This window comes from Stegodyphus dumicola, chromosome 1 (assembly GCF_044657685.1).
Source record: "Stegodyphus dumicola isolate Sdum_Otavi_A_Nest chromosome 1, ASM4465768v1".
Lineage (NCBI taxonomy): Eukaryota > Metazoa > Arthropoda > Arachnida > Araneae > Eresidae > Stegodyphus > Stegodyphus dumicola.
The window spans coordinates 128,108,699-128,133,594 of record NC_140768.1 but is presented as its reverse complement, the minus strand read 5'-3'; the positions used below and the strand labels follow the sequence as shown (position 1 = coordinate 128,133,594).

At 30.4% G+C, this 24,896-nt stretch overlaps 1 protein-coding gene across 1 annotated transcript in view; it reads left to right on the top strand.

The window, feature by feature from the left end:
- LOC146999238 (uncharacterized) overlaps positions 1–24,896 on the top strand; it is a 193,322-nt gene that overhangs the window by 113,604 nt on the left and 54,822 nt on the right. The window contains exon 5 of the mRNA XM_085820382.1: positions 20,904–21,049. Coding sequence (XP_085676508.1) covers positions 20,904–21,049 — 146 coding nt within the window. The remainder of the gene's footprint in view (positions 1–20,903; positions 21,050–24,896) is intronic.

Genomic DNA, 24,896 nt, shown 5'->3' with positions numbered 1-24,896 from the left:
GATTCTATTTTGGAGAGTAAATTTTTCATGTGGTAGAATACCATAAATGTTTACCCATGATGTATGAACTTCCCTTAAATGCTTTCTTAAATAAACTTCCCTTAATTGGTTTAAATACTGCAATAAAAAACTATATTTTGTTTAAATATATGTAGGATTTACAGCATTACTAAATTAAATATCACGCTTAAAAAGCAGTTATTTTTAAGTTAATAAACAACATCTTTTTTTTTTTTTTAAATATTTTAGTTTCTGCCTTATGTACATATTTTTTACCTTAAATGTAACCAGGGCTTAAGTTCTAAGATTAGAAGTGCCGGAGCCCTATGGAAGACCGTCAAAAAGAGGAACAAGAGTAAGCAAATAAATAAAATGACTATTAAACTCATTAATAATTTTTAAATTAAATAGTTAATTATTATCTATTTAATTAATGCCTATAAATTGTTATTTAATCAATAATTATTATATAATTAATTAATTATAATTTAATTGATAATTATTAGATAATTAATTATTATTTATTGACATACTTAAATATTGAAGTAATTAAATAATTATAATTTAATAAAATGTAAAAAGATAAATTTAGATTTAATAAGCGATTTTAATATAATTTTATTGTTAAAATACAATTTTCGAGATAAAATTTCTACTGAAATTGTTATTCAATTACATAAGAGAAGTGCCGCAGCCTTCTTATTCAGGGCTTCGATGCGTTCCGGCTAGAATTATGATTTGTTACAAAAACTAAGAAGCATCGGAGCCGAGATCCGGTGGGCTTCGGCCCAACTTAAGCTCTAATCGTAGGAAGAAAAGTTTGTTTATCATCCCAAAAATTAAATATGCTTAAAGTATAGCTGCTAAAAATTCCAGGGCGAAACAGAATGAAGGTATGAGAGGGTGGAAACAAAAAATGAGGGGAATCTTGGTGAGGAAGAACGTTCTCTTTAATCGCGGCTCTCAGCTGATATAATTATAGCCATCAAGCAAATGTGTGTCAGGAGTAAAATGAGTTCTGCATCTGACTCCTAAGGATGAATGTAAAGTTGCTGTTTACGCTTTCCCGCACATTAGTGGATATTGTGGGAAGACGATGTATAGGACGTGCTTGAGCAGTTTATCTCAGTATTTCACTCTTATTATACTCGCTATCATTTAACGCACATTTGAGAACATAAATTTTCCTTCCTGGGGGGATAACTAACTGTAAGCATCGATAACAATACACTAGATACGATGGCATGGCGAAAAATTTACCCGTTCCTAAACAAACTCCCCCAAATTTATTGCTCTTTTTAAAGGGAAAGGTTTCCACATATGAGTGAGAGGACTTTACTTGAACGTCTCATGTTTTCATGAGTTCGTATTTCTATGGAAATAGAATATTGCAATGCCTGCTTATTGTTAAACTAAAAAGTTACGAATTCTAAATTTTTTCTCTTTAAATTGTGGTTCAATTTTGTAAGATGTACCGAAGCTCATCTTATTTAGGGCTCCGGTGCAAATTAAGCACTGAATGTAACAGTAATTACTTCAATTAGTCATTCATATATTAATGAACAGCCACTATCTAAAGGCCTATTTTATAAGATCACTTTTATCTAAAACTCATTGAAGTAACTGCATTTTATATAATACTTCTTTTTCTGCGTTAAAAAATGAATTCTACAATTAGCAAATCTGCTAATACTCATCCAAAAGTTTTCTAAATTAATGAAAAAGGATCATCAAGATTAAATCCGTCGAAAAGTGGTCATGCATGTTAAGAAAACAAACAAGAAGCCATTAAAATGCATAGAAGTATTCCTTGAAATCAGATACATACTAGCGAGCTTCTTTTCTGTATAAATAACAGTTTTCTTAATTTTTTTAAACAAATGGTTTACTCGCCACCACTCGTTTAAAATTCAGACCTCACTAAATTTTTTAATTACATGAAACAGCAACTTTATACTAATACCAGTATCGCTTTTGCTAGTCTCGTGTTAGCCGAAATAGAATCAGATCATAGTAGTCAGATCTTCTTATGAATTATACCAAAGGCTCGTTGTCAAAAGAAGGCTAATGTACACAATGCCCAGCGAAAATTAGGTTTGTATGAATGATGAATGAAATGAAAAATAAGGGCAAGTTTCTTGTATCCCCTCCCCCCAAAAAAGTCGCGGTAGATTAAAAAAAAGTATATTCGTACCATTATCAAAGGTAGGAGAAAAAACAAGGCCCGAAGCCGCAATACAAGCCTCTAGTAAAAGCTGAGTTTTTTACTTGAGCGTGTTACCTCCGCGCTAAGGTACCTTGAGGGTAAGCAGCGTTTACAGACTTCACCTTCAGGAAACTGAAGAACTGGGCTACTCTGAAACTAGCCATAATATTTTCTGTAAATATTTTTTTTAAATACCAATTTCATTACAACACCACTCTGGTGATTAATCCAAAATCTTTAATTCAAGAAGCCAACGTTTTATCTACTAGGCAACAAGAGCAACCTTAAACTGATGTAGATGGTATTTTAAGAAAAATTCAGAATCTGGGATTTCGAAATCCATCACTATTTTCTGTCAACAATCTATTGCTTTAGATTATTCTGTAAAAATTATCAACCATTTATCATTTATGGTTGATTATTAAGGTTTATTACTACTAACAAACTTGAGAATTTTCCTTTAAAATATTTATAAAGCTATTTATTCTATTAGTGTATGCATTTTTTTTTTTTTATTTAGTCTGAAATTTTTATTAAGATTAGCCCATTTGACCTTTTTTTTTTTTTTTTTTTTTTTTTTTCCCCCCATCAAGAAGAATTTTTGAAAGTGCAATAATTTAAAAACCATGTTATAAACTGGACTTTTGGAACGAGATGTCTGAAACTGACGCGCCAAAAAGTTGAAGTTCAAGTCAAGTCACGTGGTGTCCGGTTATCCGGCAAATGCCGCCTCTGAACTCGCTTCTGAACGCTGGTAAACGCTTTACGCGCGAACGCGTTGGTGTGAACGCAGCTTAAGACTGTCTCGAGTCCGAAGGATATGTCAATCATAGCTTGTGTTTTAAAGATCCGGAGACAGGTGCGCATATCAACAGTATTGAGGGAATTTGGGCAGCAATCAAAAGAAGTTTCTGTGGTCCTCGTTAGGCAAAAGGACAGTTTGATTCCTATCTGGCTGAGTACAGATAATCTGGCTGAGTAAAAGGAAACAGAAAAAATTCGACGCCTGCCAGTTGATGCATATATTTCTCAGTGATATCACAGCAATGTATTCTGCAAAAGGAAAGGACTGAAGGTAAGTTTCATTTATTATTATTGACTTGAGTAAAATATGGGTGCTTGTCAAATATGGCAATTTGAATGTTCGGAAGTTACTTTATTCTGGTAGCTTTATTTTCGCTTTTTGTCATTTTTCTTTACAACATTGAATTTTTTTTTACAACTGGAATCAATGGAGTTGGTCATGCATGAGTTTCTGCAATTCTCTGATTTTTTTAAGCGACAGCAGATTTCTAAGCATATGAGCAATGCAGAGTTTATTCAATGTATGATTTTTTTTAAGTAAAAATAGATCGATGTAGTGCGCAATGCCGAGTTTGAGCAATTTTCTGATTTTTTAGTGAAAATAGATACCAATTTTTTTCCTGTGTATATATAGTTATATTATCTATAGAATGAATTAATACCATTTAGCTATTTACACATTTAGGTTATTTTTAATGAGTAAATAACTATAAATTTATGATATTTCTCTTTTTTCTTCAAATTTGCATAATTTATAAAATATTCATGTTAAAATAATTTTTGTATTGTTAATTCATTCTATAGAATGTAGTTTTGGGATCATTTTAAAGCAAGTTGTAAGCCAATACCTATATTCTAAATTTAGTTATCTTACGGATCGTAAAGTAACATATTTTTTTTTAAAGTTATCTTATATTAAATGTATTATATTATTTTTTGTAATTAAATGAAGGGGATTATTTCATGATTTTCTTAGAATTGAAACATATCTTAAATGGCATTTAAAGTTTTGTGTAATTTGAAAAAGTATTTAAAATCTTATGATTAGTCGAGACAGACACACTTTCAGCATGCATCACGATTCTTTAGAAGGTATGAGACCCCTTAATATAAGCAATATTATTTATGTCAGTCATTGCTTGATTCAATTTCAAACATGAAGTCAGTCTTTTCAAACGCCTTACAGATGGCAGCTTTACCAAATTACTTGAAAGAACTTCAAAAATCTCAATTAATTACGCAGTTGCTTGTTCGAATTTGGCAGCTAGACAAAGCTCGCAAATCTCGAGATGTTCGTTTATATAAGCATCCAGTAAATAATGTACCGTTGTGCTTCTCCTGACTGTCGATGAGTTTTCTGCGATATGAATTGGACAGCCGTTAAATAAGCATCGTCTTTTATCATTGGACGTTTTCTCTGAATTCTTAAAATCGCCCCATTTTTATCCGTGAATACAGCTTTACGCTCAATCATATCTTCGCGAAAATTGTACTTTTTGCACTATATGCGGTAAAATGTTATTAATTCAAATAAATTCGTCCTTCGTTCAAAAATAATAAATAATTCATATTTCAGTAGTGAAATAATTGCTAACATGTGATTTGCATTGATTTCCGAAATATGGATTTTTAAAGTATATAAACTGCATAACTTAATAACTTACAGTGTTTGGAAGAATACATACCAAACGACAGTAGAGGCAAAAGGACAGTTCCAGCTCGGGAGCTTTAGGGAGCGGGAGTTGAGGGAGCTCCCGAGAAGGAAGGCTCAGCCGTGGAAGGGAGGCTTATCTGAAAATGGGGACAGGGAGCCTTATCAGAAAGTGGATGCGAGTAGAGTAGTTGATACGTCACAGAAAAAGGACGTGTGCTTAGATTATTTTCTTTTTTAATTTGGTGATTTAGGCATTTAGTAGTTACATGATAATTTGTAAACTTGCTTATTTATATTGAGTTCTTAAAAACGTATATCAAGTAGCTGTTTTAAGTGACTGATACAGTTATTATCTTTAAACAGAATTTACAGCATAATAAAATGTTTCCTTCACAGTATAACCTCTTCCGAAGATAATTATTTTCTTACTTGTATTTATCCTATGACTGAATATCTGCAAAATTGCTTCATGTCATCAAAATTTAATAAGAGATTATATTTGGCTGATTTACCGGAGGTGATTTCCTTCGTTAATAAATTTTTAGCCTTTGTGCTTTTTCTTCGTATTCCAGCTATTTTACTACGTATATAATGATTATTTCCAAGGTACCCTTGATGACGATTATTTTTGAATTTAATGATTGAGTGATCCTATACACTCAAAATTTTACCTTATTTCTTAAATCTTCTCTTCATGATATCATATATACTTTTCGTTACCTTCATTACATTACTCATTTTTATTCTTAAATTCATTTTACCCAGAGTTTTTCAGAATTGTTAGGCAATACTTTTAACTTATTCGTTATATTTTATGAGTGTAATTACTAAAACACGCATTTTCGTGTATTATATTATTCAATGTTAGATGTAATTTTTAACTTTTTTCGTTCTTTTCAACGTTAGCGATCTTCAACATATTCTGTATTTTAACTTATTTCATACATTTTCTAATCATATAGATGACTTGTATTTAATTTTAGATGTAACATTTCTAGCTTGTTTTGTACATTTTAACCTTCACAGTATTTAATATACTCAGATTTTTAACCAGTTTATATTTTCACACTATATACATGACTTTTACTTGATTTCTCTCATACATTTTAACCTCCATGATTTCCAATATAGTCCTAATTTTAACATAATTCCTGCATTTTCATATCATATACCTGACGTTTATTTAATTTTATCTGTAAATTTTTACTTATTTTCTATTTTTTAACGTTTTTAGTTTCCAACATACTCTGAGTTTTAACTAATTTGCTATATTTTCACACTACGTACATGACTTTTACTTCATTTCTCTCATACATTTTAACCTTCATAATTTCCAATATAGTCCTAATTTTAACATAATTGCTATATTTTCACATCATATAATTGACTTTTATTTTATTTTAGGTGTAAATTTTAACTTCTTTTCTATATTTTAACGTTTTTAGTTTCCAACATAATATGAATTTTAATTAAGTTTCTATATTTTTACACTATGTACATGACTTTCATTTAATTTATAGCTATTTTCATACGTTTTAAACTTCGTAATTTCAAATATACTTTACATTTTAGTTTAATTCCTATATTTTCCGACCATATATATGAATTTTGTTTAATTTTAGATGTAATTTTTAACTTGTTTCGTACATTTTAAACCTTTGTAATTTTTAAAGTACTCTAATTTTGAACTTGCTTATTAAATTTTTCTACCATATACCTAACTTATTTAATTCTAGATGTAAATTTTAACTCCCTTTCTGTTTTTTATTGTTTTTAGTTTCCAACATACTAGGAATTTTAACTAATTTCTTATATTTTCACATGACTTTCATTTAATTTGTAACGACTTTAATACGTTTTAACACTTCTAATTTCAAACAGGCTCTTAATTTTAGCTTAATTCCTCTATTTTCTTGCCATGTATATGAGCTTTATTCAATTTTAGATATTATTTTTAACATGTTTCGTACATTTTATACCTTCGTAATTTTTAAAGTACTCTAATTTTGAACTTGTTTATTACATTTTCCTACCATACGCATGAACTTTAGTTAATTTTAGATGTAATTTTCATACTTTTCTGGCACTGGGTTTCTTTCTAGTTTCCAACATACTCTAAAGTTTAACTCTGTTTTATAATTTTTGATTGAAATTGCGCTTGTGATTTTACTATTTCAGCTAAATTAACACGCTTAAATTTCTTAAAAATAGAGATCGATTTCAATTAAGCATTTTATTTTACAACCTTTAACTGTTATTCATATCCAATTCGTTGAATAGCCCTTACTTAGTCCATATTTTATAGTACTATTTTAATTTACCAATTCTACAATTTATCATTCTGTAGTACTTTTACCATGACTTATCCTACTACTTTACTTCATTATTAACTTCATTCGCATTTTCAAACTTTAACATTTCCTGCATATTCTGGCATTTCCTTTTAATTCTTAATACCCTTTATATCTGAATATATGTTTTTAAGCTCTTCAGTGTTACCAATGTTCAGTTTTGAATCTTGATTCTCATTAAGCTAGTTTGATAGATTCCGAATTTTTAGAATGAAATCTCAACTTTCATCCGTAATTTAAGACCCATATTCATTCTTTCATGTACTCATACAAAATTCTTTTTTATTATTTTGAACGCTCATTACCTTTTAATTCAGTAATTTGTACTAATTGAATGCATTCTACATCACTTTAAATGTCTCGACTATGTAAATTTTCACTTTATTACCTTTCCCTACACTAAGTACGGATATTTCTGCCTTCATAAACGGCTTTCATGTGAAATGGACGTATATTTTGGTTACATATCCAAAAGAAAGACCTAATACATTTCCACTTTTGAATAAGAGATGAAAGACAATCGATTTTACCTATTGGTTACAATTTCATCTCTTGAAAGTTTGTTTTATTGGTATACATTTATTTCTAACGCATAGTGTTAGCACTTTTTTTTTTTTTTTTTTTTTTTTTTTTGTAACTTAGTCCAGTTCCAACTTAATTTCCCTAGACAATATCATATATAGTCTGTTTTTTTAATTTCTTAGACTAAAATGTTCTTTTCGCAAATGTCAGTTTGCATTAATTTATTTACCAATTTATTTTCTTATGAATGAAATCTTGTAAAACACTACCACACTTTTACACAACATATATCATTACCAATATACCTATATTTACAGAAGGAACCAAAGAGAGAAAGAGTAAGAGACATTTTACCCAAATCTCACTATAATTTCGAATATTTTAACCTTCTTCATCACAAATACGGAACTTTCTTCGTACAATACTTATCATAGTAGTTAAACATGCCTTACTAATGCACATTTGATGAAGAATAACCCCTTTGCAATTCAAAATTACACCCAAATAAGTGATATGTTTTCTTATAATTGTACATATATGTTTGCATTATAGGAACTTTGTATCCATTTTCGAGAAGTGTAATTTGCTAAATATTACCTCTTTCTGCTTTAACTCCAAACACTTTCTTCTTTAACTCCAAACACCATATAAATCATTTAACTTTTCCTGTAGTATTACCACACTAGATAATAACTATTTTAGAACTATTTTCGTAATATTAAGAACTAAATATGAAATAAGCATTTTTCACTGTAGAATATTTAAGGTTTTACCTAAATGAGGATATAACCTTTACCGAATTTAAGTTATTTATCCAGAATTCCCAACAAATGTTTAGAAAATGTGTTGATAGAAAGCAGTAAATTTACCTATATTGACCTAAGTCAGAACTAAGTCTATAACAGATTTTTATCGGCTCCAGATTTACTATCCGTGAGAAAAACCTGAAGCTCGCTTTATCTACCTTTGTCAGTATACACAAAAACGTCATGAATCATTCTGTAGTACAATTAGCATTTTACATACATTTAATACTAAATAATTTTATTTAACTTTCAATTAGGATTTTTAAAAGAAAAGCATATTTATGCGACATATTATTAAATTACTCCCAAGCGTTGTTGAGGAAAATGCAATTAAATATCCACATACACATTAAGAAAATCCTACTCATTAGGAACAGTAAAACCTTACCAATACTTAAATGAAGTGTAAAATTTTGTAATGCATTCATATAAATCCTGATTAACAAATCATTTCCTATAAGCAGTATACGGTTAAAAAGAGTTTTCTTATAACTTATCAACTTTTAAGAAGTAAGAGTAAGGTAATGAACCAACGTTTTTAGAAATTTTCCTTTATTTTCTAAACTCACCCTTTTGTAGTAACGAGAAAATTCAGTGATACCCCTATTTTATTTTTATGTAGCATGCGCATTTCTCCTAACAGACGAAAATCCAGATATCTCACTTTTCCAAAGATTTCGCTTTAGACTTACTTTCATAGGAAAAGGAAAATAATTTTACTTAAAAACAGGATATCTTCTACTAAAAGACCTTGAAAAAATCACGATCACATCTGTATGTAGCACTCAGTGATTTAGTGTCAAACCAAATTTTGATATTGTTTAATCCTGCAAGCAACAATTTTCACCTTCGAGTTAAATTTTATACGACTGCAACAGATTTTTCAATGACTTTCATACTCACCTTGTGTAAAAAGACTTCTAGTTTTGACTATTTTAATTTATAATATTGAGAAATACACTGATTATTTTCAGAAAACGCCATTTCAGAATCATATTTTACCACTCTGAAACTTTTGAATAACACTTTCCACCACAATGACAACCAGATACTTCATTATTTTTTACAAAAACATTAAATTGTTTTTCTAATTCCTCTTCTAGAAGTACTAATAAATTCTGCCATAGAAAGAAGATCCAATTCCTATTGTAACTCTATACGCTTTTTTCAAAGAGAAAATACACTCTAGATGATAACATAGCATCATATCACCCATATATTTTTAAAAATTTAGAACAATTTCAGTAAGGCAAATTATCTACAGAGTTTTCAAATACGGATATATTTCTGAAGAAAACTGCCTAACATACCGCTCATTTACTTCTATACCATTTAAATAAAACCAACCAATTCATAAAATATTTGAATTTTCGATAAAGTTTAGTACATCTATAAAGTTATTTAATTCATGAAGTACCAAATTTTGAAAATAATAAGAGTAAAAATATCACTATTTCAGAATTTAGGAAGAGATTTTCCATAATGAGAGTGAACATATACCGAACTTCATGCAAGATTTTTATCGTTTCATACCAAACATTTCACTATTTCATAGATTCTAAGAACATAGCCCAATATTTTTCAAAGAATATATATCATCTCACATAAATTAGAGAGTGCCATACGAGTTTAATTGCAGATGTTTACTGAATGACACTAAAATTTTCAAGGAAAAATTCGAATATTTTTCATCTTTCATGAAAATTTGTGAATAACAATGTTATTTCATAAGAGTTAGAAGACTTAATGCAATGAAACTGTATCAAAAATGGAAAACTATTTTCAAAATCTGAATTCCTATTGAAACTTTTAGATATTCTTATGTAAAATTATATCCGAAGTTCTATCACTTCAGCTGAACTTGAAGACCAACCAGATTTATGACATAATTTGATATATTTCTGGTATTTTTTCCGAAGATAGAAGTTTATATTTTTCATACACAAACTATTACAACGAATTAACGACATTTTATACCCATATTACTTACCATTTTTTACTGCACAAAACTATTTTAAGTTCCATATTCGAAGCTCAGCATCCAAAAATTTCATATAATACTACAGTTACACAGTGCCAACTAGAAGAATGCTGGATAGTCTATAGTATATACGGAACATAGACTACAATATTCAAGGACCTACTTGAAAAATATATTGAACTGTTCAAAAGATTAATCCCATTTTATATAATTCTACGTATAACATTTCACGTTTTTAGAAATGTAGCATCACGCTTTCCAAGATCAGGATTCCAAAATCCAACCTTATGAAAACGAATCATCTAAAATAAAAAGGGGTAGTTTTATTATCTTAAACCGGTAAACAAGCGATTAGGAAAATGAGAGCCTGTTAAACTTACCACTTACTATGATATGTACATATCCTTGTTTAACAAGGTCTCACATCCCTAATCGCTTGTTTACCGGTTTAAGATAATAAAACTACCCCTTCTTATTTTAGATGATTCGTTTTCATAAGGTTGGATTTTGGAATCATGATCTTGGAAAGCGTGATGCTACATTTCTAAAAACGTGAAATGTTATACGTAGAATTATATAAAATGGGATTAATCTTTTGAACAGTTCAATATATTTTTCAAGTAGGTCCTTGAATATTGTAGTCTATGTTCTGCATATACTATACATTATCCAGCATTCTTCTAGTTGGCACTGTGTAACTGTAGTATTATATGAAATTTTTGGATGCTGAGCTTCGAATATGGAACTTAAAATAGTTTTGTGCAGTAAAAAATGGTAAGTAATATGGGTATAAAATGTCGTTAATTCGTTGTAATAGTTTGTGTATGAAAAATATAAACTTCTATCTTCGGAAAAAATACCAGAAATATATCAAATCATGTCATAAATCTGGTTGGTCTTCAAGTTCGACTGAAGTGATAGAACTTCGGATATAATTTTACATAAGAATATCTAAAAGTTTCAATAGGAATTCAGATTTTGAAAATAGTTTTCCATTTTTGATAAAGTTTCATTGCATTAAGTCTTCTAACTCTTATGAAATAACATTGTTATTCACAAATTTTCATGAAAGATGAAAAATATTCGATTTTTTCCTTGAAAATTTTAGTGTCATTCAGTAAACATCTGCAATTAAACTCGTATGGCACTCTCTAATTTATGTGAGATGATATATATTCTTTGAAAAATATTGGGCTATGTTCTTAGAATCTATGAAATAGTGAAATGTTTGGTATGAAACGATAAAAATCTTGCATGAAGTTCGGTATATGTTCACTCTCATTATGGAAAATCTCTTCCTAAATTCTGAAATAGTGATATTTTTACTCTTATTATTTTCAAAATTTGGTACTTCATGAATTAAATAACTTTATAGATGTACTAAACTTTATCGAAAATTCAAATATTTTATGAATTGGTTGGTTTTATTTAAATGGTATAGAAGTAAATGAGCGGTATGTTAGGCAGTTTTCTTCAGAAATATATCCGTATTTGAAAACTCTGTAGATAATTTGCCTTACTGAAATTGTTCTAAATTTTTAAAAATATATGGGTGATATGATGCTATGTTATCATCTAGAGTGTATTTTCTCTTTGAAAAAAGCGTATAGAGTTACAATAGGAATTGGATCTTCTTTCTATGGCAGAATTTATTAGTACTTCTAGAAGAGGAATTAGAAAAACAATTTAATATTTTTGTAAAAAATAATGAAGTATCTGGTTGTCATTGTGGTGGAAAGTGTTATTCAAAAGTTTCAGAGTGGTAAAATATGATTCTGAAATGGCGTTTTCTGAAAATAATCAGTGTATTTCTCAATATTATAAATTAAAATAGTCAAAACTAGAAGTCTTTTTACACAAGGTGAGTATGAAAGTCATTGAAAAATCTGTTGCAGTCGTATAAAATTTAACTCGAAGGTGAAAATTGTTGCTTGCAGGATTAAACAATATCAAAATTTGGTTTGACACTAAATCACTGAGTGCTACATACAGATGTGATCGTGATTTTTTCAAGGTCTTTTAGTAGAAGATATCCTGTTTTTAAGTAAAATTATTTTCCTTTTCCTATGAAAGTAAGTCTAAAGCGAAATCTTTGGAAAAGTGAGATATCTGGATTTTCGTCTGTTAGGAGAAATGCGCATGCTACATAAAAATAAAATAGGGGTATCACTGAATTTTCTCGTTACTACAAAAGGGTGAGTTTAGAAAATAAAGGAAAATTTCTAAAAACGTTGGTTCATTACCTTACTCTTACTTCTTAAAAGTTGATAAGTTATAAGAAAACTCTTTTTAACCGTATACTGCTTATAGGAAATGATTTGTTAATCAGGATTTATATGAATGCATTACAAAATTTTACACTTCATTTAAGTATTGGTAAGGTTTTACTGTTCCTAATGAGTAGGATTTTCTTAATGCGTATGTGGATATTTAATTGCATTTTCCTCAACAACGCTTGGGAGTAATTTAATAATATGTCGCATAAATATGCTTTTCTTTTAAAAATCCTAATTGAAAGTTAAATAAAATTATTTAGTATTAAATGTATGTAAAATGCTAATTGTACTACAGATTGATTCATGACGTTTTTGTGTATACTGACAAGGGTAGATAAAGTGAGCTTCAGGTTTTTCTCACGGATAGTAAATCTGGAGCCGATAAAAATCTGTTATAGACTTAGTTCTGACTTAGGTCAATATAGGTAAATTTACTGCTTCCTATCAACACATTTTCTAAACATTTGTTGGGAATTCTGGATAAATAACTTAAATTCGGTAAAGGTTATATCCTCATTTAGGTAAAACCTTAAATATTCTACAGTGAAAAATGCTTATTTCATATTTAGTTCTTAATATTACGAAAATAGTTCTAAAATAGTTATTCTCTAGTGTGGTATTACTACAGGAAAAGTTAAATGATTTATATGGTGTTTGGAGTTAAAGAAGAAAGTGTTTGGAGTTAAAGCAGAAAGAGGTAATATTTAGCAAATTACACTTCTCGAAAATGGATAGAAAGTTCCTATAATGCAAACATATATGTACAATTATAAGAAAACATATCACTTATTTGGGTGTAATTTTGAATTGAAAAGGGTTATTCTTCATCAAATGTGCATTAGTAAGGCATGTTTAACTACTATGATAAGTATTGTACGAAGAAAGTTCTGTATTTTTGATGAAGAAGGTTAAAATATTCGAAATTATAGTGAGATTTGGGTAAAATGTCTCTTACTCTTTCTCTCTTTGGTTCCTTCTGTAAATATAGGTATATTGGTAATGATATATGTTGTGTAAAAGTGTGGTAGTGTTTTACAAGATTTCATTCATAAGAAAATAAATTGGTAAATAAATTAATGCAAACTGACATTTGCGAAAAGAACATTTTAGTCTAAGAAATTAAAAAAACAGACTATATATGATATTGTCTAGGGAAATTAAGTTGGAACTGGACTAAGTTACAAAAAAAAAAAAAAAAAAAAAAAGTGTTAACACTATGCGTTAGAAATAAATGTATACCAATAAAACAAACTTTCAAGAGATGAAATTGTAACCAATAGGTAAAATCGATTGTCTTTCATCTCTTATCCAAAAGTGGAAATGTATTAGGTCTTTCTTTTGGATATGTAACCAAAATATACGTCCATTTCACATGAAAGCCGTTTATGAAGGCAGAAATATCCGTACTTAGTGTAGGGAAAGGTAATAAAGTGAAAATTTACATAGTCGAGACATTTAAAGTGATGTAGAATGCATTCAATTAGTACAAATTACTGAATTAAAAGGTACTGAGCGTTCAAAATAATAAGAAAGAATTTTGTATGAGTACATGAAAGAATGAATATGGGTCTTAAATTACGGATGAAAGTTGAGATTTCATTCTAAAAATTCGGAATCTATCAAACTAGCTTAATGAGAATCAAGATTCAAAACTGAACATTGGTAACACTGAAGAGCTTAAAAACATATATTCAGATATAAAGGGTATTAAGAATTAAAAGGAAATGCCAGAATATGCAGGAAATGTTAAAGTTTGAAAATGCGAATGAAGTTAATAATGAAGTAAAGTAGTAGGATAAGTCATGGTAAAAGTACTACAGAATGATAAATTGTAGAATTGGTAAATTAAAATAGTACTATAAAATATGGACTAAGTAAGGGCTATTCAACGAATTGGATATGAATAACAGTTAAAGGTTGTAAAATAAAATGCTTAATTGAAATCGATCTGTATTTTCAAGAAATTTAAGCGTGTTAATTTAGCTGAAATAGTAAAATCACAAGCGCAATTTCAATCAAAAATTATAAAACAGAGTTAAACTTTAGAGTATGTTGGAAACTAGAAAGAAACCCAGTGCCAGAAAAGTATGAAAATTACATCTAAAATTAACTAAAGTTCATGCGTATGGTAGGAAAATGTAATAAACAAGTTCGAAATTAGAGTACTTTAAAAATTACGAAGGTATAAAATGTACGAAACATGTTAAAAATAATATCTAAAATTGAATAAAGCTCATATACATGGCAAGAAAATAGAGGAATTAAGCTAAAATTAAGAGCCTGTTTGAAATTAGAAGTGTTAAAACATATGAAAGTCGTTACAAATTAAATGAAAGTCATGTGAAAATATAAGAAATTAGTTAAAATTCTTTGTATGTTGGAAACTAAAAACGTTAAAATATAGAAAAGAAGTTAAAATTTACACCTAAAATAAAATAAAAGTCAGGTATATGATGTGAATATATAGCAATTATGTTAAAATTAGGACTATATTGGAAATTATGAAGGTTAAAATGTATGAGAGAAATGAAGTAAAAGTCATGTACGTAGTGTGAAAATATAGCAAATTAGTTAAAACTCAGAGTTTGTTGGAAACTAAAAACGTTAAAAAATAGAAAATAAGTTAAAATTTACACATAAAATTAAATAAACGTCAGGTATATGATATGAAAATGCAGGAATTATGTTAAAATTAGGACTATATTGGAAATCATGGAAGTTAAAATGTATGAGAGAAATCAAGTAAAAGTCATGTATATAGTGTGAAAATATAAACTGGTTAAAAATTTGAGTATATTAAATAGTGTGTAGGTTAAAATGTACAAAACAAGCTAGAAATGTTACATCTAAAATTAAATACAAGTCATCTATATGATTAGAAAATGTATGAAATAAGTTAAAATACAGAATATGTTGAAGATCGCTAACGTTGAAAAGAACGAAAAAAGTTAAAAATTACATCTAACATTGAATAATATAATACACGAAAATGCGTGTTTTAGTAATTACACTCATAAAATATAACGAATAAGTTAAAATTATTGCCTAACAAGTCTGAAAAACTCTGGGTAAAATGAATTTAAGAATAAAAATGAGTAATGTAATGAAGGTAACGAAAAGTATATCTGATATCATGAAGAGAAGATTTAAGAAATAAGGTAAAATTTTGAGTGTATAGGATCACTCAATCATTAAATTCAAAAATAATCGTCATCAAGGGTACCTTGGAAATAATCATTATATACGTAGTAAAATAGCTGGAATACGAAGAAAAAGCACAAAGGCTAAAAATTTATTAACGAAGGAAATCACCTCCGGTAAATCAGCCAAATATAATCTCTTATTAAATTTTGATGACATGTAGCAATTTTGCAGATATTCAGTCATAGGATAAATACAAGTAAGAAAATAATTATCTTCGGAAGAGGTTATACTGTGAAGGAAACATTTTATTATGCAATAAATTCTGTTTAAAGATAATAACTGTATCAGTCACTTAAAACAGCTACTTGATATACGTTTTTAAGAACTCAATATAAATAAGCAAGTTTACAAATTATCATGTAACTACTAAATGCCTAAATCACCAAATTAAAAAAGAAAATAATCTAAGCACACGTCCTTTTTCTGTGACGTATCAACTACTCTACTCGCATCCACTTTCTGATAAGGCTCCCTGTCTCCATTTTCAGATAAGCCTCCCTTCCACGGCTGAGCCTTCCTTCTCGGGAGCTCCCTCAACTCCCGCTCCCTAAAGCTCCCGAGCTGGAACTGTCCTTTTGCCGCTACTAACGACAAGTAACAAAACTGCAATTTTCAATCAATAAAAAAATATTTAGTTTCATTTTTAAATATTTTGCTATAATATTTATAAAAAATATTTTAAGTATTAATTATTCTATTAAAATTTTAAATAATTATTTAGCACGTATTTTTAGTACCAATTCAATTTAATAAATCAAAAGTATTTATATCAAATTTACATTTCATTAGATGAATCTACCTCATATTAATATATTTAGATAAAATAAAGTAATGAAAAATTGCAAAATAAATCTTATGCGGACTTCAGATTCTTGAAAGGGCAGATTTAGTCTCTTTTCATTCTAAAAGTAACGCTGATGAACTATGAAAAATGCGGTCATATCATGACGTTTCAGTGACGTCGACAAATTGCTAAGATGCAACGGCAAATATTTTGCGTCTTCGCAACGTTGTAAAGACGTCGTAAAAGTTACCACGACTACTTTGCAATCTCTCGGACCAGTTTGCAACGTCGTCTTCTACTTGGGGTCCCGGCGAGGGCATTGTTCATTTTTCATGACTCCTGCTTCAAAAAAAGCTTAATGTTTCTACTATATACACTAATAGCTGGGTTATAAATGAGTTTTTGTTTTTCCAAAAAAATTTCTAGTTAAGCGATAGTAATGTGTTCTGAGGTCTTCTATGCGCAGCTTTTCGTGAATTCTGTTATTCCTGACGTACCATGGTGAGTTCATTATTTGCCTTAAAACATAGTTGTTTGCAATTTGCAATTTCTTACGATTTGAGCGGCAGGAGTAAGTCCAAACAGGGCACGTATAACATAACATGGGACGCAACATGTATTTGTAAAAGACTAACTTCAGAATACCTAGAAGTTTCTCACAGGGCCATAAACATTTTAATGCAATTCGGAACAACGAACGTATTTAAGTGAAAAATCGTTTTCACAGAAGTACATGGCTGGAAAAAAAAAAAAAAAAAAATACAGAAACAAGTAAAATGCAGATAATATATAGTTCATGTAAAAAAAAAATGCATGCGCAGTCTAGTCACTAAATATAATGCAAGGATAGGTGACACCTGACGCATGAGTTAATGCTATTGATAAGTAAATTACATAAATTTTGTGTTAATACTTTTTTAATAAAAATTACAATACTTTTCTTTTATTGCCTAAAATGCCTATAACATACCGATTTACTTTAAAAATTTACTAATTTTGCTTTAAGATATATTTTTCTAATAGTAAGATGGTATTTCTCGAAAAAATTCGTACAGTTCTAAGTGTTCCCGGAGTTGACAAAGCTTGAAGACTGAAGACCACACTGGGATGAAATATCGCTGGTTAAAAGATGTTATAAAGAAGCACAAATAAATTATATTTTAAATTATTCGGTTTATTGCGATAACCTAGTTTTTCTTGTATATTAATCTTATTTGACTTTGTAATAGAGGTAGTTGAATGGAAGATTTTAGGTTTTACCGAATGGCAGCAACTGCCTATTTTGCCAGGACACAAAAATTGATATTCAAAACAACATTTCTCCAATGTGTTATTAAATTAAAGTTGCAGTCCTGTTCTTCAGACTTCAACCTAATACTAGAAACAAAACGGAAAAAAAATGGAAAAGGCACCGGTCTAAACGCAGTGCTGTTTTCGAAATATGAAATGAGCGAGTCCATTAAAAACCGAAATCGGCTTTTCAGAATGAGAAATGCTATTTAATCGTATGTACGTATGATATATAATTTAAACAGGAATTAAAAAACATTTGGAATTCCATGAACTGAACTTTATTAAGGAAAATGCACAAATATTTCGCAAGAGTAGTAAATAATCCGATTTCCACGAAAGGAATTTCGTTAGAATAAAAGAAACTAACCACTCAGTTCTAGGTACGTTTTAGTACATATCTAACGCTATCAATGGCATTAAAGACATCTTGCATGATTTATGATAAAACTGCGAATGTCCGAAAAAATTTATCAATTTGATGTATCAAAAAAACTAACTTAATTAGAAATTTTATAAATGAATGAAATAAAAATTTAATTTGTTAAATCCTTCTATTTGCTTTTAAATCACTAATTGATCAAGGAATTATGGATTGATTAAATCTGAAAGATAAATAAAGGTTTTGTGTTTTACTGAATGGCAGAGCTGATAATTGGGAATGCGCTAAGTCCTGTGGAAGATAAATCAAGGACTTAACGTTTCGCGTCGTGACAATATTTGTCAAGGAGAACGGATAATCCAAAACAAAATAGTGTGAAATTAGTGTGAAAAAAAATAAAACGAAAAATTTGCGCAATTCTAAAAGACGATAACATAGTTGTAACATCGTCAAATAAACAAGACCTATTCTAGACTAAACATTTACTTATAATGTATATACAGCTATGTGCAGACTTCATCTGAGAGAAACCTTAAAATATATGTTCACTAAAGTGGAGAGCGTAAACCCGTGTCTACTGTTCTCTTTTCCACATGTCATTCTCCTCTTTCTCCCACCTGCGACCCGTGGGGGGGGGGAGTTCCCCCTCCTTTTCGCGAGAAGAGGGTTCTCTGCCCCTTCTTTTGAGTAAGAATAACTTCCTACCTCCATGTTTGAGGGTGGGAGACCAAGTGTTCTTCAGAGAAAAGGAACGTTACAAGATGCATGATTGCGGGTGCAAGAAGACTCTGTTCTGATATCTCTAAAACGGTTAATTTTGTAAACTTTTTCTCCTTTTTGGATAGCCTTCCAAATATCTTTGCTTAGAGAATGGCAGCTAATAAAAAAAGAAGCTTCAGCCAGTAAGGAAAATTTTGGTTAAAACGCTCATGAACGAAAGTGGAATTGAAAGGCGTCAGGCACGAACTATCTACAACCAGAAAAGGGCAACAGCATAACAAGTAAACAGCTGAATACAATTCAGATGCATCAGAAAGCCCGACCGTACTCACAGCCCGACATATTTTGCAAAGGAAGAAATTTAACAGCAGGATATCATCAAAGGTAGCTATGGAATCTAGGAAATCGCGGTTATTGTAGACCTAACAGCATCGAAACCTGGAAGAAAGTTGCCAGATCTGACAACTGGAAGCAAGTTGTCTGGTCTGACGAATCTCGTTTGCTGTTCCAAGATGCAGGTAACGGTGTCAGAATATGATTCAAACAGAATAAATTCGTAAACTCTCTTTGCATAATTACAACTCTTGAAGTTGGTGGCCGTGGAATAATGGAATATTGAATATATTTTTCTGGTGTGTAGAGAGTCCCTTGATTTGTCTGAAATCAAATGTAAGGGCTACAGGATCTGAGTGCTGTTGCTGATTAAGTATATTCGCTGATGGCTGCGATGCTCCTTCATGCAAATGGCTGCTTTTAATAAGACAATGAGCTTTGTTACGGTGCACGATTAATCTCTAATTAGTTCGAAGTTTAAATTGCTTCCATGGCCAATTCAGTCCTCTGATCTCAGTCTTCTTCAGCATTTGTTGGAAGAAGCGGAAAGATAACTTCAAAATTTGGAAACCCATCGTCCAATCTGAGTGAAATTAAAGGTGCAATTAGGTCAGCATAGGCTAACGTTCTTCGGCAACGATATCAGCACCTACTTCAATCTAGGCCCAGAACAATGTTGTATATAATCAAAGTCAAGGTTAAGTTATAAAGCTAATGCTTTATAACTTAATGTCTCTCATATTTTGGCCTTTCAATGTGTGTATAATAAAGTAACGTCGCGAACCGAAAATTTTGAAAAAAACTCCGCTAAGGACATTTTTAGTGTCAAAACCGTAGGGAAATCCCGCCAATAAATTTCACTTCGCTTCTGAAAACGCAATCACTACTTGCAATGTGATTCTTCAGAACAAGAACTGATTAATTAATTTTGAGGATAATAGTAATAATAAGAAGGAGGAAGAAAGATAACTAGACTGGATTTTTAATTATCTACATTTCTGGATCTTATTCCGGAAACAACTGGCTCATATTAATGTGACGCGTAGAGAAAACAATGAAATAAAACTCTTTCAGCCAACCTATTCAAAGGTATTCAGTCTAGCTTAGAACTCAGCCAGGAGCTAGTTAATTAAATTATAATTTTAATTTAATGGAATTTTAGATTCAAAATAATTTTTAATTTAGGATCCATTAACAAACGCTTCTCGGATTCTTGTAAGCAAGGTTTGGTTTATTTGATTACAGCAAAGTATATGAAGGCTATCACCTTAACGGGAGAGATATCATCATGGAGGACTTTCTAAGAAACACTGGTTCGTATATACCTTGTTAGCAAGGAATATGAAATAGTTTTCGAGATGCAGTCAAAAAGTGAAGATTGCTTTAAAATTATATTGATCAATATATCATTACATGTTTAAATGGGAATTAAAATAAATGGATTATTTATTTAATATTAATAAATGTTTATTAAAATTATAAATTTCTGTTACTGTTAAAATATTATGCATTTAATAATTTCTTGAATTCAATTTAATTTGTTCCTTTTTTTTTTTTTTTTTTTTTTTTTTTTTTGTTCTGGTTTGCTAGATCCGATAGAAAAACTACCGAGAGACTGCTACGACGTTCAACAAAATGTACGAAACGAGAGTGGAGTTTACCGAATACAAATGAATTACGCGCCCAGGCCCATTTTTGTTTACTGTGACATGGAGACGGACGGAGGTGGCTGGACGGTAATTATTAAATAATTTTTAATAACATTTCATGAAATACGTATAATGCATTTGGGTTATTGATTTCAGACGAAAAATTATAGTTTAGAAGTTGATTTCAGATTGAAATTATGGTTTACAAATGAATTTCATATGGAAAAATTACAGTTTAGAGTTATTTCAATTGAAACTTATAGTCTAGGATTAATTCCAGCTTAAGCGTTAGTTTAAAAATAAATTTCAGATTGAAATATTATAATTCAAAATTAATTCCAGATTAAAAATTACGATTTGGAATTCCTTTCAAACTGAAAATAGTACTGGAATTTTCATAGTTAAGAATTTATCAAGCTCAGATTTCTCAATTTCAAAACTGAAAGTTATAATTTAGTATTTTTTCAGAATTATATTGATAATACAGAATTTTTCGATTTCAAATTATACTAGATAGTTTAGAAAAATAGTATGGAATTATTATAGTTTGTTATAGTTGTAGTTATTACTTGTATTACAATTTGTTTGGAATTATTTCAGTTTATCATAGTTTGGAATTTCTTAACTTCAAATTGAAAATTACAGTTTGTAATTAATTGCAAATTATTCTCTACTCTGAAATTATGGTTTTTGAGATATGATATTGCTATAAAAATTAATCTGACGGCCCCCGGCTTTGATTTTCTACCGGGATACGGCAAAAATTCTTTGCCAGTTACTTTTTTCCAATATAAAGATCGTTCATTAGTCCTTCTTATCTTGAATATGACTTTTCTTCATGAACAGATGAGCCTTAGCAATAATAATAGAACAGCTGTTCACCAGTTAAACAAGAATCGTCAGATAAAACATAAAATATGAACTATATCACGTTTTCCTTATTCAGTTCCTTATAGAGTGAAAACAAAGTGCACATTGTGCCCATTTCCGTTCCCTGTCCTTCTCTCTTAAATAATCATTTACTATTTGACTTTACATAAAACAATAAGAACTTGCATATTGGTCAATTTATCACTGCGAGCCATATGTTTACTGTAATTTGCAATTTTTTTCTGGCTTACGGTATCAACCGTCTTTTTCCATCTTAAAATGAGCAATTATCCTTTCTAAATTTTTAAGTAACCCCTTCTCAAATAAACAGGAATAAATATCTTTCAGGCTTGGAATAAAAAATACGAATTTGCAGAAAAACTATAAGTCTGCTGAGATGCATTAATATGAATATGAATATTATCATTGTAAGGAAATCAAAGAATAGATTTCTGAATTTTTGTTTGAAAAAAAAAAAAAAAGAAAATGGTTCAGTCTGGCAGTATGCCCGCTTTTAGGATTTATTTAGCAAAGCCTAAGAAAGGCTCGTTAATCACTCAATAAAGCCCAAAATAATTCTCCTTCGTTGGGATTACAAATCTTCCACGAAATCCTTATTCTTTCCAGGCCAGAGGATCTCAATCAATGGGGAATTACCCCCTGGGGATTTCATAGTTTCAAGGGGAAAGACGGTCACTCTCTTATTTGCCCGTTAAGTTGTAGAGTCATTAGGATTTTTTGGAAGCAGGAGACGTGAAAAATGAGCAACACCTTCGACGGGAATCGAACCACGGACCTGTGGAATACGCGCCATCGTGCTGACCACTACACTACGAAGGCATGCTAAGAAAGCGGGATAAATACCTTATATACTCTTCCTTTTAAAGAGCGACTGGGGTTTTTAGGGAACCCAACCGCCAAATCCTGTTTGTGGAGAATCATCATCCACCACCCTTTTAGTTCGGGCGTCACTGTAGAGACATTAGGTATTTTTGAAGCAGGAGACGTGAAAAATGAGCAATGCCCTCGTCGGGAATCGAACCACCGAACTCTGGAATATGCGCCCAGCGTGCTGACCGCTACACTGCGAAGGCATGCTAAGACGACGGAAAAAATACCGGAAAAAAACAAAAAGTATTTTGTTTTAGTTTATGAATATAAAAAATACTTTTACTCAAATTTAGTACGTATCAACATTTTCTATAATTTTTCGTGATTAATTTATAAAACACATTAAAAGATAATCTAAATTTAAATAAATGTATATGTATTTTTCTCGTTTTGGAACGGCAGGTGGAGGAGTGATCGTCTAGCATTGGTGAAAGAGGACAAGGGGAAAAAGAGGTTGAGAACCACTGTTCTAAGCACCCTCGTGGGCTTCACTATAAAAATAATAATAGTAAAATGATCAATGACTAAACATTCTTTAAATTCTTAATGTCCCTTTTTGGCATTTTCTTTCTTTATATTTCCAGCTGACCAGCATTTCGTATTTATGGGAAATCAACGAAAATATTTAAGTAATGAAGAATACTTTTTTGTTATTTACTTTTATTCTATTATACAGAAATAATTGCACTCAATTAATGTTTCAACACTCTTTAAGTTTTGCTTTTGCTCCTCAAATGCCAGTCACTGTTCAAAACAATCTGTCTGAGCGAGTGTTTTGCGGGGAGACTCTTAAACTGACATCAGGAAAACGTACTCGTAGTCAGACGCTTTAGTTATACTGCGAGTCAGCTGCAGCAATACAGCAGCTTAAAAAAAGTCGTGATTTAGGAGATATTATGACATTCTGATTTGCCAGGCTTGCATCTAAAACAATGCAGAGTGACATTCGTATAGCTGAAAAAATCTTTGCTATACAGCAGAAGTGTCGACAGTGCAATAACTCACTTTCGAATCCAATTGATCGCGACCGACATTATTTTCAAATTCATGTAAGTTCTCGTCAATCTCACTGAAAGAGCCTCATTCTAAGAAATTAAAAGCCATTACGCAGTATTTTTTAAATAAACTTTGTTCTCAACTTTTTGGTTACGCTGTTGCTCATACGAGTTGTGATATTAAATTGATATTCCATTCACTAATGTAACAATTAAGGACACTTATTAAAAGGACCACAGATGGAAACCCCATAATATATTAATTCACAAAATGGATATTTCTCTAAACTATAATAGCCGAAATTTTTCTCGATTATGATTCCTTTACTTCGTATAAGGAAGTAACAAATAATTTTGTATAAAATACGAAATCTAGCTTTTTACACTTTCTTCCGTTCCCTATATTAAAATTGACCGAAATAATTAATTTCAAGATTTGAGAGATATCATTTTTGAATTTGCATTCCGATATCGGTTCATAAATAAATAAGAATAATTCGAGGTTGATTTGGTTCTACTAATACAGTAGAACCTCGAGATACGAGCACCTCTATATACGAGAAATTCGAGATACGAGGAAAGTATGAGCGAAACATTTGTCTCTAAATACGAGGATTGACTCGAGTAACGAGCAACGAGCAACGAGCCAGGCTGTTGGTATGCTTGGCGCCATTTCCCGATCGACCCGGGGAGTCCCCTTGTCAAATCACTCGGTGTTCTTTGATCTACGTGTTTATGCGCTTGTGAGTCAATCTTTTATTATATTTAACGTGCAAATAATTATTTCATGATGCCTCCCAAGAAGACTGTTGCCTCAGCTAGTTCTGCTTAGAAAAATACGGAAGCCATGGCCGTTGAGATTAAGAAAGAAATCATAGATAAACAAGTGCGGTGTACGTGTGACGGAATTGGCGAAGACATACATCCTTTCGGCATCGACGATTTGCACTATTCTGAAGAAGCAGGAAGAAATTAAGAAACATAATGTAGCCAAAGGAGTTACCCTTCCTTCCAAGCACCGTTCAAAATTCCTAGAAGATACTGAGAAGCTGTTGTTGGTGTGGATAAGCGAAGCAGTTAAAAGGTCGGTGTCGGAAGCTATCATAAAAGTAAACTACGGTTTTATGATTTACCAGTGGTATTTAATAGAAAAATTGATTTTTATGTTGATATTTTTG